Source organism: Lycium ferocissimum, chromosome 7 (genome assembly GCF_029784015.1).
Source record: "Lycium ferocissimum isolate CSIRO_LF1 chromosome 7, AGI_CSIRO_Lferr_CH_V1, whole genome shotgun sequence".
Taxonomy (NCBI): domain Eukaryota; kingdom Viridiplantae; phylum Streptophyta; class Magnoliopsida; order Solanales; family Solanaceae; genus Lycium; species Lycium ferocissimum.
The window spans coordinates 44,298,423-44,314,181 of NC_081348.1; the positions used below are offsets into that span (position 1 = coordinate 44,298,423).

At 34.6% G+C, this 15,759-nt stretch overlaps 2 protein-coding genes across 5 annotated transcripts; one reads left to right on the top strand and one right to left on the bottom strand.

The window, feature by feature from the left end:
- The first annotated feature begins 247 nt into the window (after positions 1 to 247).
- Positions 248 to 7,310, top strand: LOC132065282 (uncharacterized). The gene is made up of 4 exons (XM_059458597.1): positions 248 to 438; positions 5,106 to 5,213; positions 5,671 to 5,838; positions 6,921 to 7,310. The coding sequence occupies exons 1-4, from the start codon at positions 337 to 339 to the stop codon at positions 7,041 to 7,043; spliced, it is 501 nt and encodes a 166-aa protein (XP_059314580.1). The 5' UTR covers positions 248 to 336; the 3' UTR covers positions 7,044 to 7,310.
- A 1,077-nt stretch (positions 7,311 to 8,387) lies between these two features.
- LOC132065283 (pentatricopeptide repeat-containing protein At1g77360, mitochondrial) lies at positions 8,388 to 14,290 on the bottom strand. Of its 4 annotated transcripts, none has more exons than XM_059458599.1 (4): positions 14,189 to 14,290; positions 10,072 to 11,737; positions 9,835 to 9,933; positions 8,388 to 8,857 (listed from the first exon to the last, which is right to left on the bottom strand). In XM_059458599.1, exon 2 carries the CDS (start codon positions 11,735 to 11,737, stop codon positions 10,265 to 10,267), a length of 1,473 nt encoding a protein of 490 aa, XP_059314582.1. In that variant the 5' UTR covers positions 14,189 to 14,290; the 3' UTR covers positions 8,388 to 8,857; positions 9,835 to 9,933; positions 10,072 to 10,264. The 4 variants fall into 4 exon arrangements, with proteins under 4 accessions (XP_059314582.1, XP_059314581.1, XP_059314583.1 ...); XM_059458598.1 differs by having other exon boundaries at positions 10,018 to 11,737; XM_059458600.1 differs by having other exon boundaries at positions 10,018 to 11,726; positions 14,189 to 14,283.
- Between the last annotated feature and the right edge of the window lie 1,469 nt (positions 14,291 to 15,759).

Here is a 15,759-nt window from a genome sequence, read left to right on the forward strand (position 1 = left end):
CTTTTCATGTAGTTTTCAAACATAAAAATTTTAATTATAAAATATTGCGTTAATCTATTTTAATTTAACTTCAAAATTTAATTAAATTGGGAACAGGAGGAGTGTATATGCATATGTATTAATGTATTAATCTAATCACGATTAACACATTCCGCAATTTCGAAATAATTAGAACCTTGGCAAACAAAACTTAGTAATTTACACCTTTACCTTCCATCAGGATATAAATGCCATCTATCTTCCTCAACACGCTTTTATTTTTTTCCATTCTAGAGAGAGAAAAATCTCACTGAGAGAATCAGAGAGAAAAAGTGTTAAATCGAAGCAACAACAACAATGGTGAATTTCCAGTTGATGATCACAGCTGAGCTTGAAAACCTTACAAACCTTCAACCACAAGGCGGATGTAATGACGATAACTTCCCTTACCACTTTAAGGTATATATATATATATACACTCTTTTTTCTCTAATTTTTTTGGTTTATTGTATTGCATTTGCAATATTTATGCGATTTTTCAATGAATATTGATTATTGATGTTGAATCTGTAGTAAATACACACACAGTGGATTTTCTCTGTTCGTTAGGTAACAGTGTTACCGTAACACACACAGAGTTAGCTTACTGCGATTTCATCTTCATTTTCATGATTTTGCTCTGCATACACACACAGTTGTGACTTCGTTTATTCGAATTTCGTGTCTATTTATTGTTCTGTGTTCATATTCGTTTACTTTAGGGTTTACGATTATTCTAATGCGATTTTATGTGATTTTCTATGCGGAGTTATCTATTATATTCCTAGTTGCATTTTTTTTTTTTTTTTTTTTTTAGTTTCGTGTATTTGTTCTGTGTTCATGTTCGTTTATTTTAGGGTTTACGATTTTTCTAGTGTGTGATTATGTGATTTTTTCCTTTGAAGATCGATAAAACTGATAATGCCTTCTAGGTGTTTGTTTAAACGCATCTATAATTTTTAGTTATTCTATTGCATTTGCACGTCTATGTGATTTTTCGATGAATATTGATCTAATTAATGTTGACTCTATAGTAAATTAAACAAACACACACACACGCAGTGGATTATCTCTGCTTGTTAGGTGTATATTTAGGTATTTTAGTGATTTTCTATGCCAAACTATCTATTTTACTCCAAGTTGCAGCTTCGTTTTTTGTTTGTTTGAATTTCGTGTCTAGTTATTTGTTCTGTGTTCATATTAGTTTAGTTAGGGTTTACGATTATTCTATTGCAATGTTATGTGATTTTCCCTTTGAAGATCGATATTATGTGATTTTTCCTTTGAAGATCCATTATTCTAGTGTTATATGATGCTTTCTAGATATTTGTTTAAGGTATCTGCCTAAACGCCTCTATAATTTTTAGTTATTCTATTGCTTTTGCATGTCTTATGCGATTTTTCGATGAATATCGATCTAATTGATGTTGAATCTATAGTAAATACACACACAGTTGATTATCTCTGCTAGTTAGTTGTAACTTCATTTTTTTTCGAATTTCGTGTCTATTTGTTTGTTCTGTGTTCGTATTAGTTTATTTAGGGTTTACGATTATTCTCTCTGTGTTTTTTCCCTTGAAGATCGACATAACTGATAATGCCTTCTAGCTGTTCGTTTAAACACCTCTATAACTTTCAGTTATTCTATTGCATTTGTATGTCCGTGATTTTTCAATTTTAAAAAAAAATGTGTATGTGATTTTTTGATGAATATTGATCTAATTGATGTTATCCATATCTGCATCAATGACCATATCCATCTTTTGTAACAAGATCTGAAATAGACCAGAGAAATAAGATATGATTAATGAAGTGAAATAATAGATGAAGTTAGATAGATGATGAAAAGATTAATAGACCATAAATATGATAATACACACTAAATTGTACACCTCTAGTTAAATGATAAATGTATAGATTCAAAGAGAGTGAACCTAAGAATATTAGCATTCACAAAATGCAGACCGATATTTAAAATGGCAACATAGGTTACTGGTTTTATTACCTCATAACTACAAATATTTACCCGTTTGGCCATTAGAATTACACTTTTCTGGAAATATTTTTGACTTTATTTGAAAATCTTTGTTTGGCCATGAAAAACAAACAACCAAATATTTCACTTTTTTTACTTTTCGTACATTCAAACAACTGAATATCCTTTGCAAAAACTATTAACAAAAAACAACTCCAACTTCAAAAATTCCAACTGTGCCTATGTATATTTACCAAACAGGCAGAAATAGACAAGCAAAAAGAAATTACAGCACATAAATTGAAATCATCGGATAAGCCATCAAGTAGAGAAGAAGGCTGATTAATTCCTAAGATAACTACCACAGTAACTTGGTATTTCCATGTTTTCCTTAGCAAAGATAAGTAGATGATCATTGAAATTATGATCTTTAGAAAAGGGTAAAGATTTGCTATTATGATCATTAAATAGCAAATCAAGTAAAGAGAAGAGTGAACTTGCCAATTTTTAGCGGAAAAAAAGGTGCCAATTACAAGAATTAGAAACCAAAGAGTGAAAAAAAAAAAAACACTTCTGAATTTCGTGTCTATTTCTTTGTTCTGTGTACGTATGTTACTTTGATTTTTTTCCACAAAGATTGATCTACGAGATAATGCCTTTTGTTCTTAATTTTCATGATTTTCTTTGTCAAACTACCTACATTATTCCTAGTTGCTATAGAAGCTTTAAGAGACGATGAAAGCTGAGTTTATATTGAATATGAAGCTGTCTTTAAATACATGAAATGAGTGACTAACTTCCTGAGGGTGCTGCTTGCATGAAGGATATTTATTCAAATGAGATGAATGATAAATTCTATCAACTAATCTGGTAGATAAACATAAGGCCTAATCTAGTAGATAACATAAGCAGTAGGGAGTAACATCTCTAACAATTGTGACTTAGCTTCTCTGTTTGTCATGCATATTTCTTTGTATTACGAGTATATAAGTATATGAGGTTTATAACAACTCACTGTACTTCTATTTGATTCTTCGGTGTGATTGATCTAATTGATGATGCCTTGTAGCTATTCTTTTAGAGCTTTTCTGGGCTCATTCTTTTGTTTTCTTGTTCTTCATACTTCTATTTTATTTGTCAAGCTATCTATTCTACTCCTAGCTCTGACTTAGCTTTTCAATTTTCGTGTATATTTCTCTACGTTCTGCGTAGTAATGCCTGTCTGTTATTTTAAGTCTGGGGCTTTTGACCTCTAATTTGCGATTACTCTGTTGCCGTTCTATCTCTGTGTGATTGAGCTAATTGATGCATGCCTCCATATGTGCTTCTTTAGGGCTTTGCTAGTTGCTTCTTCCAGTTTCACCTTGTTCGTCATTTCCATGTCAAACTGTCTGTATTCCTAGTTGCGTCTTAGTTTTCAGTTTTTGTGTCTATTCCCTTGTTTTGTGTGTATAAGTGCATTTAGTTGTCTTTCAGAGTTTATGCTCTCGACCTCTAACTTTGCGACTATTCTATTGCGTTTCTATGCATTTGTCAAGTTTATTGATGCATGCTAGGTGTTGTGTATGGCTCTTCTTGTAGCTCAGTCCAATTTTTTCTTCTTGTTCTACATTTTCCTGGTTTTGTTTGTTAAAATATGTGTTTTATTCCCATGCTTTCCATCCTCGTGTTCTGTGTATATATGCATGTATTTTGCGTTGAGGATTCCGGTTTCCACCTTAATGTTTCTGATTATCGTACTATATTTTTATGTGCTCTCGGTGTTATCGAGCTAATTGATGTGTGCCTCTGTAGCTGTTTGTTTAGTGCTCTTCTAGTCTCATTCCAATTTCATCTCCTTGTTCTTCATTTTTGTAATTTTCTTTGTGGTAGTCTTGGCGTTATCGAGCTAATTGATGTGTGCCTTTATAGCTGTTTGTTTACTAGTCTCATTCATAGTTGTGACTTAGCTTTTCAGTTTTTCTGTCTGTTCCTTGTGTTCAGTGTATAAAATGCATGCTTAGGCTTTTGACCTCCTTTGCAAATTCATAATGTGTTTCTATGTGATTTCTCGGCGTGATTGAACTATCTGATGTGTGCCACTGTAGATGTTTGTTTGCGGGCTCTTCTTGAAGCTCATTCCAATTTTATCTTCTCGATTTTCATTTTCTTGGTTTCTCTTTGTCAAACTCTCTCTCTCATTCTTATTACTTTTTTAGCTTCTGAATTTGTGTTTATTTTGCTTTTGTTCTGCATGAAGTCTTTCTTTTTATTTTTTTATTTTCATCTTCAAGTAAATACAATCATTCAGAAATAGAGTTGGTTCCCCTGGTCTAAATAAGGCTTGGTCCAATTTCTGAAGCAGAGGGATATTCTGCTGACATCCCAATAAAAAAGTGGATTTCTGAAACCCAAGTTCCATGCATTTCCTTCCCTCAATTGAGCAATAATTGCTTGAGTTGGTGCTGAGACTGAATAGATCAGGAAGCTTTAATTTCAGTGGTAAATGTGCCAGCTATGCGTCTTGTCAAAGCTGCATGTCCTACCATCTCCCACTTTAACTGCAACAATCCTATCAAACATATGCCACAGCTTGAGATGTGCTTCCAAGCACTTGGACCATCGGAAATATGAGCTGTTCCCCTTTGTGCCATGGCCTTTGTCCATATTTTGTTTGTATTACCCTTCTCCAAAGGTTTCCTTGAAAGCCATTTATAAGCAAGCTATTGTTATGTAGTTGAAGGTTTTCTTATCCCGAGACCACCTCCTCTTTTATATTTTAGGGTCATTTCCCACTGTATGCAGTCTTATTTACTTTGATTTAGTTTAATTTGACACACCATTTTAAGACGTTCTGAAATGTTACACCTCTCGCATGAACCTTCTGTCGTTTTACTTTCAATTTGTACTACTTGTACTCTCTATCATTTTAGATTTAGTAATACTGAAATTTCCTCTCACTATAACAAAAAATACTGAAGTTTCCTTTCAGGTATGTCCGTATGAGATAGTGCTGTTTCCATAAGTTAATTTTACTAATTATTTCTGTGTGATGAAATCATCCATTTGCTGTCCTACATTAATATCTTTTTCAGAGTCCATTAAATATGTTCTTTTTCTTTAAATTGTGCAGCTGAAGTGTGGCAATTGTGGCGAGATCACCCAAAAGGAGACTTATGTGAGCTTGGGTGAAACTGTTCCTCTTCCCATAGGCAAGGGCCGCACCCATCTTATTCAGAAGGTGACCTATCCTCCTGTTTCCTTATCTTTGACAATATATCTATGCGTAGAGAGATATTTGTCTATGTACATCTGAGTGTCATGCGTGCTAGCGTAGATATGGAAACAGAGTTAATGTACACTATAAATTTAAAATTACCGAGACAACTCGAAATTTGAGGGGAGATAATGAGTCAATTAGGAAATCTGTAACATTAAGAAGTGGTTAAACCATAATAAATGCTTCTGTTGCTGTTTCTTAATACTATTATGTTGAATAACTGTGATATCCTGGGAGTCTATTTAGTGCCTTAATTGTTACTTTTTTTTTTTTTTTTTCCCATTTTAAATTTTTCATTTTGGGGTGGGGGGGTTGGGGGCAGTGGGTTTGTTTCTATAATGTTTTATTGCTGTTACAGCTCTTCATGCTTTTATTAGACTTGATTGATTATTAAGTATTTTGTGACTTCTGCTTTCAGTGTAAGTTCTGTAGCAGGGATGGCACAGTAACCATGATCACTGGCCGAGGCCGCCCTCTGACTCATGCTGACAGTCAAGCTGGAAAATATGCACCTTTGATGGTATTTGAGTGCAGGGGTTTCGAGCCTCTGGATTTTGTTTTCCGAGGAGAATGGAAAGCTGAATCTGTAAGCACTTCTCTTGCTTTTTGCTTTGGTGTTCTCCGAAAATTAAAGAAAATATTTGTTATAAAAAAACTCTATAAATACTAAAATTTAAGCATAAAATTTGTTTGCTCTATTAAGTCTCCATGTGTTTCTGAATTGTATGTTTATGCTGTTGAAAACATTCATAAGTACGTCGAAGAAATTTATGAAGCAGAATGGGCCTGATTATGGGGGATCAGTGAAATTTGTGGTGCTTCTGAAGTTACTGAATTAGACTATCTTCTCATGTTGAGTCATAGACCTTTATATAAACAGGAGGTTTACCTCCGTGCATCATCTTTGGAAGCATCTGAAAATGATTATCAGTCCGCCACTGGATATGTTCTGTTCTTTAGGTTGTTAACTTGTGAAGTTTCTTTGCCCCTAATGCTTTGGACCTAATGCTCTATGTCTTGTTTATTCTCGTTACCCCCATCGCAATATGCTATTGACCATAAGTACATCGAAGTGCTTCTGAAGACTGAATTCATCTTCTCATGTTGAGTCGCATCCGTGTTTACCCCGTGCATCATCTTTGGAAGCATCTGAAAATGAAATCCACACTGGATACTGTTTTTGGAGTATCCGACACGCACCCGACGATATTTTTGAAGAGTCTGTGCAACATAGCTTCTGACAGCAGTAGTAGGCACAGTGAGTAACCCACAGTAAGGTATTTACACTTCTTCCTGTCCTGCAATTGACAGGAAAGCTAAACCTGCTGTAGTGCTATTAACACTTGCTTACATCTGCTTCTGGCTATCTGATGAACAGAAATATTATGGTCTGTCTTTGGATTTTACTCCTCGTCCTTGAATTATATGGGGGTATAAACTTGTGTGATTTGGTCAGGTAACATGCAAAATGATTGGGAAACATTCATTATTTTGTTGAATTGATTTCTCTGTGGCATACATGTAAGCAGCTCTTGGGTCAGATGTCTTTGTAACAATAGGTTTGCTTAAGAGACTTGCAGTTCTTACTTCTTAGGTTCTATGTCAAATTCTTAGATTTTTGTGTTATGGAAATGTCAAGCCAGTTCTAATTTGGTTCACTTGATGCAGCTTGAGGGAACAAAATTTGAAGGCATTGATTTGTCCGGAGATGAGTTTGCTGAGTATGATGAGAAGGGGGAGTGCCCAGTGATGATTTCCAACCCTCAGGCCAAATTTGATGTAGTGAAATAGATCCTTCATTTCTCTAATGTTTTTTGCTGGTACATAGAAAGGGTGTAACTGTTCTACACTGTCAATGTGTAAAGGTTGCTAACTGCTAGGGATAGGAGTGTTGGTTTTCAATGTAACTGAACACAAACTACTTGCACGGGACTAGTGTTTGATTCATGATGGTTACATTCATGAAGAAAACCAGTTAATGATTGTTTAGGCGTGGCTATTTGGATAAGAGCAGATCTTTTTAGAAATTTAATCTGAAAGCTGGCACAACTTACCGAACGGGTCTTTAGTTTTTCCACTGTGATTGGTGTTAGCATATTGATGGATGTTGGTTAGCGTGCTATTTCCCCAAGCTCTTCTGAAATGTTATTTTGATGTTGGCCTTTTGCCACGTATGTAGGTTCCGGTCCTCTAGGACCTGTTAGACTTCTCTTCAAAATCTGTTCATAGCTTAGATCAATTGGTTTCGGGTCAACGGAAATACGCAAATTATGTTCTCTTGGCTGCCCAATCTACACTATACCAACCTTCATATCTAATTATGAGCTTTCCGACAATGGAGACTTGAGTATAGCAAAACGTCCAGAATAGTGAAAAGGACAGTAGTTACACCGGCGAGAACCTTCATTTTCTTTAAAACGATAAATATCTCTTCTTTGTTTAGGAGGAGGATTGAGACGATAGGTAAGGTAAGTGTGGTTGAACGAACCATCCATTCACTTCGTAAACACCTTTTGACACCATCTTGGTGCTTGTTGAATCAAATGAATCTGACTTGTCAATTATGTTAAGCTTAATCTAACCAGTGTAAGTAGGCGTTTGGAGGATCAAACCATGGTCGTGGTTTGAAAGACAATATGGTTTGAACCCAAATCATCCAAAAAAGCTTGGTTTGGGTTGAAACCATAGTTTTAACTTTTTTAAATACAAAATTTAACCCATAAGTTAATATTTTATAAAAAAAAAAAAAACCCCATAAGTTGGTAAATATTTTTAACAATTACCCCATCAATCATTTACCAATCTCATTAACTTCCACTAACGTTTATTTATGTCTACTAATCTTTAATTTATGTGGAAAGATTATATTAAATAGTAGTTACATTACTATTCATGTTAAATTTTCGATTTTATTGAAGTAAAATTTGATTAATTGATGTTGCATTTTTTAAAAAAGCCTTTCTAGTAGTGTATTAATTTTGTTATAAACTATGATTTGTTCATTTGGTAAGATTGTATAAGAATTTGTATAAGAATTGAGAATGTGTAATTTTGTGGGGTTTTTAATAAGAGAAAATACAACTTAAAATATTCAAATTGTATGTCAGACAAACATGGTTTGAAAAGTTTGCGGGAAAGTAAATCGTATAGGCGTAAGTGCGGAAAAAAAGGTAGGAGTCATACAAATAGGCGAGTGCTACTATTAGAAATTTCAAATGTGAAAACATCACGAAAAGTTATACAACTAGTCAGCTACTATGTGAGATTATTCTAACAATGTGTGGTTGAAAGCAATACTATGTCAAATTTTAGACTGCTGGATTTGTTATCTTGGGCAATCCATTGAAGTCAGAGCACCGGCAGGTTCCTTTCTCAGGATGCAATGGATGAGTAGACCCTCCTTTCTGCTCCTAATGAGTTGTCTGGTGCCGTTAATTAGACTGATTATGGCATAGAAGCGGCAATGGTGCTCATGTCAAGTGGTGTTCATACAGAAAGAGTTCATGTGACATCCCGGAGTTAACCTGGGCATCTGGCGATGCTCGTGCATCATGCTTCTTCAATAGAGTTGAATTTCGAGGTGCTTGCAGCGGCAATTATGAAACCTAAATGATATGAGAAAATAGTTAGCATATCAGCCTCCCAATTGGTAAAAATATAAGGAATCAACCAACATCAAGTGATAAGAGCCTTATTTTCATGCATCATCCAAAAGTACAACTATGATGTTTCTCATTTGCAAATACGAACAATCATTAGAGGGGGGCAAGGAACAAGGAAAATATATAGAAGACTGGCAAACATACGAAGTCAAAGCTGATAGGATAAAACTGTTGAGATTCTCACCACATGCGTGACCCATGGAAAAGAATCAGGTTCGCATATGATGGGTGCATTGTTGAGAATATAATTAAGAAATTAAATGTGTACTCTCTCTAACAACTAAAGCTTTTAGATGAGTTGGTCACACTTCAACGAAAATTACATCAACTGTGCCAAACCAGCTGTCATGTCTGCAGATTGAGGACCCTGGACAAGAAAGAATGAGAATAACATGAAATGGACACATGAAAAACAGTGTGTGCAGCAGCAGAAGCTGCGTTTGGGAGGCCGTAGAACAAGAAGTGGTTAGGGATAATAAAACAAGTGCCTCCCACAATTAAGAAAAGCAGTACAGTAAATAGGTACACGTCTTCAGGAGAAAAGAAATTAACTAAGACAGCTCTCTATCGTAAATCACAAATATGTTAATTGTAGACCAAACAAAAGAAAAAAGCATTAATTGTAGATGAAGCTCATTTCTTATGTCCAAGTCGTAACTAGACATCGATCGAGCTGGTCTTTTTCCCTTTTTCATAAGCATAAGGCAGAAATAGCGGATGGAAAATGAAGAATAACATCCAGCAGAGAAAGCACATGCAGAGATGTGACATCCAGGCCCGAGTACTAATAATAACCCGCCAAAAACACAGTGCTAGATGAACGCATAATAGATTAGATTCTTCTCTTTTTTTTTTTTTTTTTTAATCCACTGATAGATTGAACGTAACAAAACTATATACATGGCTGCATGAGTTCTGACCTTGATTGCAAAGCTGCTTGGCTTTTTGTCCACTTGTATCAACCATCTTCACTTGGTAAAGTTTCTTTTACTAATTAACCAAAATCGGAAAGGAAATAACTGCATCCACAAGAAGTATCGAAGTCAGAGAGACCCCCGTTAAGCAAGAAAACATTAAGAAGCTAAGAGATATATACTCTATACCTTTTCCAAACTCTAATATTTAACAAGGACTGGCCTTAAATTTCCCAAACTTACAAATTTTCCAACTGCTCCAAATTAGTCTCACTTATGAAATAAAGTCCTTAGCAAGCTCAGTTGCTGCATGACCAGTATATCTTTATCTGTTTTTGAAGTAGTACAAGTCACTTGGATATTCTGACTCTAGAGATCAGATTCAACAGCAAATCATAATCAGGAATTGTCAGAAATACATCATCTAAATGGTTTCTTAATCAGATAAGGGCTCCCTAACCATAAGATTAATTTTCTCCTGAAGGAATTCGAGTACATCTTCTCTCTCTTCCTTGAGAAGTAGTTTCCGTAATTTTCCAAACGTCATCCTACCGGGGCGCATTCCTTTCTCTATCATCTCTTCCATCAACACACAAGCACCAGGGGCATCACCGTCTTCGCACAGCCCATTTATAAGTGCAGAAAAAGTATGCATGCTGGGAACAAATTGCTTGCGTTTCATATATTTCCACACTTTACGAGCCATATTAATCTCACTCCGCTCACAGAACATCTTTATCATCATAGTATACGTGTCTGCATCAGGATCACAAATTTTGAGCATCCTCCGGAAAACCTTAAAAGCATCATCAGTCTCACCTCGACCAATCAAGCCACTCAGAATAATATTGCAGGTCCTTGCATTGGGGTCCACCCCCTTCAATTGCATGTCGTTCAGAACCCTATAGGCATTTTGGAATTTATTTACCTTACAGAAAGCACTAATTAGAGAATTATATACAGCTACATCAGCCTCAACTCCATTTTTTTCCATTTCAAGGAATGTATCTATCGCATCTTCAATCCGGTTTTCTAGCCCATATGTATGGACTAAAACACTATAAATAAAGGATGTTGGCCTGCAACCGCTGAAGTCCATCTCCTTGACAATTTCAACAGCCTCATCAACCCTGCCAGCCTTGCAAAGTATATCAACCATGATCCCATAAGTCACAATATCGGGATTAGAGCCCACCTCAATCATTTCCCTGTAAATTTCCCTTGCCTTGGGAAGATTGGGAGCCCTTCCCCAACCTTCGATCAATATGCTGTAAGTTTTTGAATCAGGAATAAACTCCTTTTTCTTACTATCGAAAATCTCCTGAGCTTTTCCCACATTCTTCGATTTGCATAGAGCACTCAATAAGCCGTTAAAAGCAGCTAGGTTGGGGGGCACGTCGAACTTATTCATGATATTGAAAGTGTATACAGCCTCCTCCACCTTTTGGGCCCTAGCATATTTTCTCATCATTATGCAAAATGTTTCAATATTAAGCATTCCCTTGGCTTTCATCTTATTTACAAGATCCCACATCATCTGATATTGCCTTATCTTGGCAAGAGATTCAATCATGAAGTGGTAGGCTTTAGTACTATGCTCATAATTATGTTGCTTTTCAGCCCATTCAAAGAAACGATACGCAAGCATTCCAGCATTTTCAAATCTCTTAAGGACGTCTTCGACCATCTCCGGTGAAACCCTAATCCCGCTTTGGTCGAGCTCTGTGTCAAGGCCAAATTTTGGACAAGACATCATAATATTACAAAGCCTTTTCAGTGGATCGAGTTTAACGTCCATTGTTTCTTTAGAACTATACATTCGGGTAAACACCACTGTTCTACCACACAATTTCTGATGAAGTCGTAGCATTGTCCTCCTCGTAGAAAGCTGAGAAAACCTGAAAAGCATCTAGAAAAGTTAAAAAAATAAAACATGGAGTTACTGATCTGATCTTCTAGGTTATTGATATGTCAAAGTAGAACATTGTTTTTTGTTCATTTTCAGTCAGAAGCAATGCAAATAAAGCGAACAGTCTTCACACTTCACACCATATCAAGAGAAGAAGAATAGAATTTCAGCTTTTTACAGCTCCATTTTTGCACATATCAAGAGAAGAAGAGGAATAGAATTTCATTTTTTATAGATTTTCCCGAGATTTATATGGAATTTACTTATCATACTTCCCAATATATAATAAGCATGTAGAACAGTAGTCCATGCTCGAACATCCGGTGAATAGTCTTTCATGATAATAATATCAAATGGTTTCGACGTCACGAAATGCTGGGATTCCTTACCCAAAACCCTCACCAAAAATTCAATAACTTGACTTCTAGCTAATCATTTTTGACATGTAAATTCGAGAAAGCCCATTGAAACAACAAAATACCTCTACCCCATTTCCCTAAAGCATCCAAGTCTTTAAAAAAGGCTTTCAAAAGACTTCCTCAAATCAACTTCAAGAAAATCAAATTTCCTAAAGCATCCAAGTCTTTAAAAAAGGCTTTCAAAAGACTTCCTCAAATCAACTTCAAGAAAATCAAATTTCATAAAATCAAAGAATTCAATCAATCATTAGCTTACAGTTGACAGGGAGCGAATTGATTTTGCCAGATAAAGAGGGATAGCAGTTGAGAAAATGATCAACATGGCCCCTAATGCATGGAGGTTGGACTATTTTGGTCCTTGATATATACCCCTTAACAAAAATAATCCTTAAATGCAATAGGTGGATGCTCTTACTCCTAAATCTTAAAACTAATGGATTCAAAAAAAAAATCTGTTAAACTTAACAGCATCCTTGCAGCACCAAAAAACAACATTTAACCACTAGCATTTCAGCAGCAGAAAAAACAACGCAAATAGCCCTCTTTCAACAACAAAAATATCATTCCGCCGTTGCAAAAATAACATTTTTTCAGCATTAAAAAAGCATTCTGCAACTATGAGATATCAGATAAGATGAACAAAGTTTATGACCTTGATCACATCAAAATCAACATTTTGTTAAGAATGCCCATTTATGATATCTTCACAATGGGAATATTAGAATGTACCTTTTGGTGCATGCATGAAATCTACTTATCGATAAGACGACAACCCTCACTTAAAAAACAAAATCCCCAAGGTACCACCTATTACTTGAGCAGATAAGACGAGCAAACATAAAAATCCTTTTTAAAGTATCATATTCCTGTCTGAATTCAATAATTAGTGTTCTCCACACAGTTAAAGGCGCTGACTTTCCAAATTGGTTATTCTGATATTGTAAATATATTCTACCAATTGACCCAAAAATAAATATAAATGCTCAATTCCTTCCTCCTCTCTTTTTTCTCCATATGCTAAAAATCAAAACTTTGCCCCAAGAATACCGCCTATAACAAACATGAAATTCCATTTTCCTATATTTTAATAGTATATTGTTTTTGTACTTTCCATTTTCTTATTATCTTCTTAGAATTTACTTACAGGAAAGAGTAAATATCCACAAAACAAACTATACAAATTTACACATGCAACAATAACACCCACAAAAAATAAAAATAATAATAAATAAATAAAAAATAAAACTCAATACCCATTTCTTCCTTCTTCTTCTTTTTTTTTTTTTTCTGTAAGCTAAAATCAATACTTTGCAACAAGAATACCATTGCCTATAGCAAACACAAATTCCATTTTCCTATTTTCAAAAGTATATTGTTATTGTACTTTCCATTTTCTTATTATCTTCTTAGAATTTACTTACAGGAAATAGTAAATTTCCTCAAAACAAACTATACAAATTTACACATGCAACAATAACACACAAAAAAAAAAAAAAAAAAAAAACCTCAATACCCTTTTCTTCCTTCTTTTTTTTTTTTTTTTTTTTTTTTTCTAATAAAATCAATACTTTGCAACAAGAATACCATTACCTATAGCAAACACAATTCCATTTTCCTATTTTCAAAAGTATATTGTTTTTGTACTTTCCATTTTCTCATTATCTTCTTAGAATTTACTTACAGGAAATAGTAAATCTCCTCAAAACAAACTATACAAATTTACACATGCAAAAAAAAAAAAACTCAATATCCATTTCCTCATTTTTTTTAATTTTTTTTTTTTGGGTAAAAATCAATACTTTGCAACTAGAATACCATAGCCTATAGAAAACACAAAATTTCATTTTCCTACTTTTAATAGTATATTCTTTTGTACTTTCCATTTTTTTATTATCTTCTTAGAATTTATTTACGGGCAAGTAGTAACTTACCTCAAAACAAAGTACACTACAAATTTACATGAGCAACAAAATAATCAGAGAAGCTTTTGATAATTTCAATTTCAAATTATTTAATTATAAGTAAAACTGACCTTGCGGGAATTCAATGGAGTCTTGAGAGCCTTTGTCTCCAGTGGCTATGGGAGTAATGGAGACATCTAAGAGTTTGGCTACAAATGAAATATTGGATCAAGTTAATGGGCCTAAACCAATTGAAATTTGGGCCTGAATGTGAACCTATTGTCCCTTCTTACTATTCGTAGCTACTTTTTTAAAATTACCATTCGTAGCTACCTTTTATATATTCCCGTATATTTGATAGTGTTTTCGCTGTATTTGAGTGTACATGTTCAGGTATGTATTTGGCTTCATATACACTGTTCGAACCTGGGCGAGTAGGGGCAAAGCCATACCCAATAACCACTCCGGTCACAAAAGTTTAACGTATTTTGGTATAGATACGTATGGTAATTTACAAAATCACTGTAGCTACTAAATATGAATAAATTGAAATTTGTTATTATCAATAATTACCTCTTAGAAGTAATTATGTCAAGTAATTATTCCAAATTTGAAGTCCATATATCGAAGGAAGAATTGCATCTAGCAGTCAGTTTTTAGCCAACTATTTAAATTATATCTAATAATTTAAAATTATTTAATTTGTAGCCAGTATCGATAAACTTCATGTGAAAGCCTACCTGCTCATCCTGCTCTTCTTCTTACTTGTAAACTATGTGGCACACTGTTACTTTTCACCCATAATTTCCTACTTTCATTTGAGAAGCCCAAGCTACATTCCAGGCATAATAGATGCATTTTTCAAAGCGTAGCCTTCACATAACTGGTAAAGTTATTGTCATGTGATCAGGAGGTCACGAGTTCGAGGCACGGAAATAACCTCTTGTAAAAATGCAGGTTAAGGTTGTGTACAATGAACCCTTGTAGTTCAGCCCTTCCTCGGATCCCGCGCATAGCGGGAGCTTAATGCATCAGATTGCCTTTTAATGGATGCATTCTAACAAACGTAACTAGGTTGCATAGGTATATAGTGGTTTTCATATATGACATCATGAATCACACTATAATTACAATATAATAATATAAAAAATTATAATCATTATAAAAGGTATAATTACTATTATGGGTGGTAATTACGTAGCCTATAATTGCACTGCAATTTTCACCACAGCCTTAGTATCAATTTGTAATTTCGAGAGCTCTTCTAAGAATAATATTCGGCTTATCTCATCATTTCAATCCCAAATGGTTCTGGAATTACACGAGGTATATTGTTGTTATCTCGTCACTTCAATCTTTGATTTGAGTAGTGAAAATAGAAATTTCCAAGTGTTTTTCCTTTCCTTTCCGTAGTTTCCAAAAACATCTCTATTTTTTGGCTTAAATTGGGAGAATAGAAATACAGCAGAAATGAGCTTATGTCCAAAGGCAGGCCCCTTTCCTTTTGTTGCCTCTAACCATAATGTGTTAAAGAGGACGCGTGAGAAGATGCCTCAGAAGAAAAATACTCACTCCCTGCTTGTACCAAATCAATAAATACAGTACACATGAATTAATTTTACATAGACTGCTGTATCACTGGGCAATAGTTAACTAATGCAATTTTATCACCAAAATAGTAAACTTATAGTGATATAGTCCG

Excerpts from the sequence above, each read along its gene's own strand:
- LOC132065282 (XM_059458597.1), top strand. The coding sequence starts at position 337 with ATGGTGAATTTCCAGTTGATGATCACAGCTGAGCTTGAAAACCTTACA. Across the intron at positions 5,214-5,670 it reads GCACCCATCTTATTCAGAAG|TGTAAGTTCTGTAGCAGGGA; the intron begins GTGACCTATCCT and ends TTCTGCTTTCAG. Across the intron at positions 5,839-6,920 it reads GAGAATGGAAAGCTGAATCT|CTTGAGGGAACAAAATTTGA; the intron begins GTAAGCACTTCT and ends CACTTGATGCAG.
- LOC132065283 (XM_059458599.1), bottom strand. The coding sequence starts at position 11,737 with ATGCTTTTCAGGTTTTCTCAGCTTTCTACGAGGAGGACAATGCTACGA.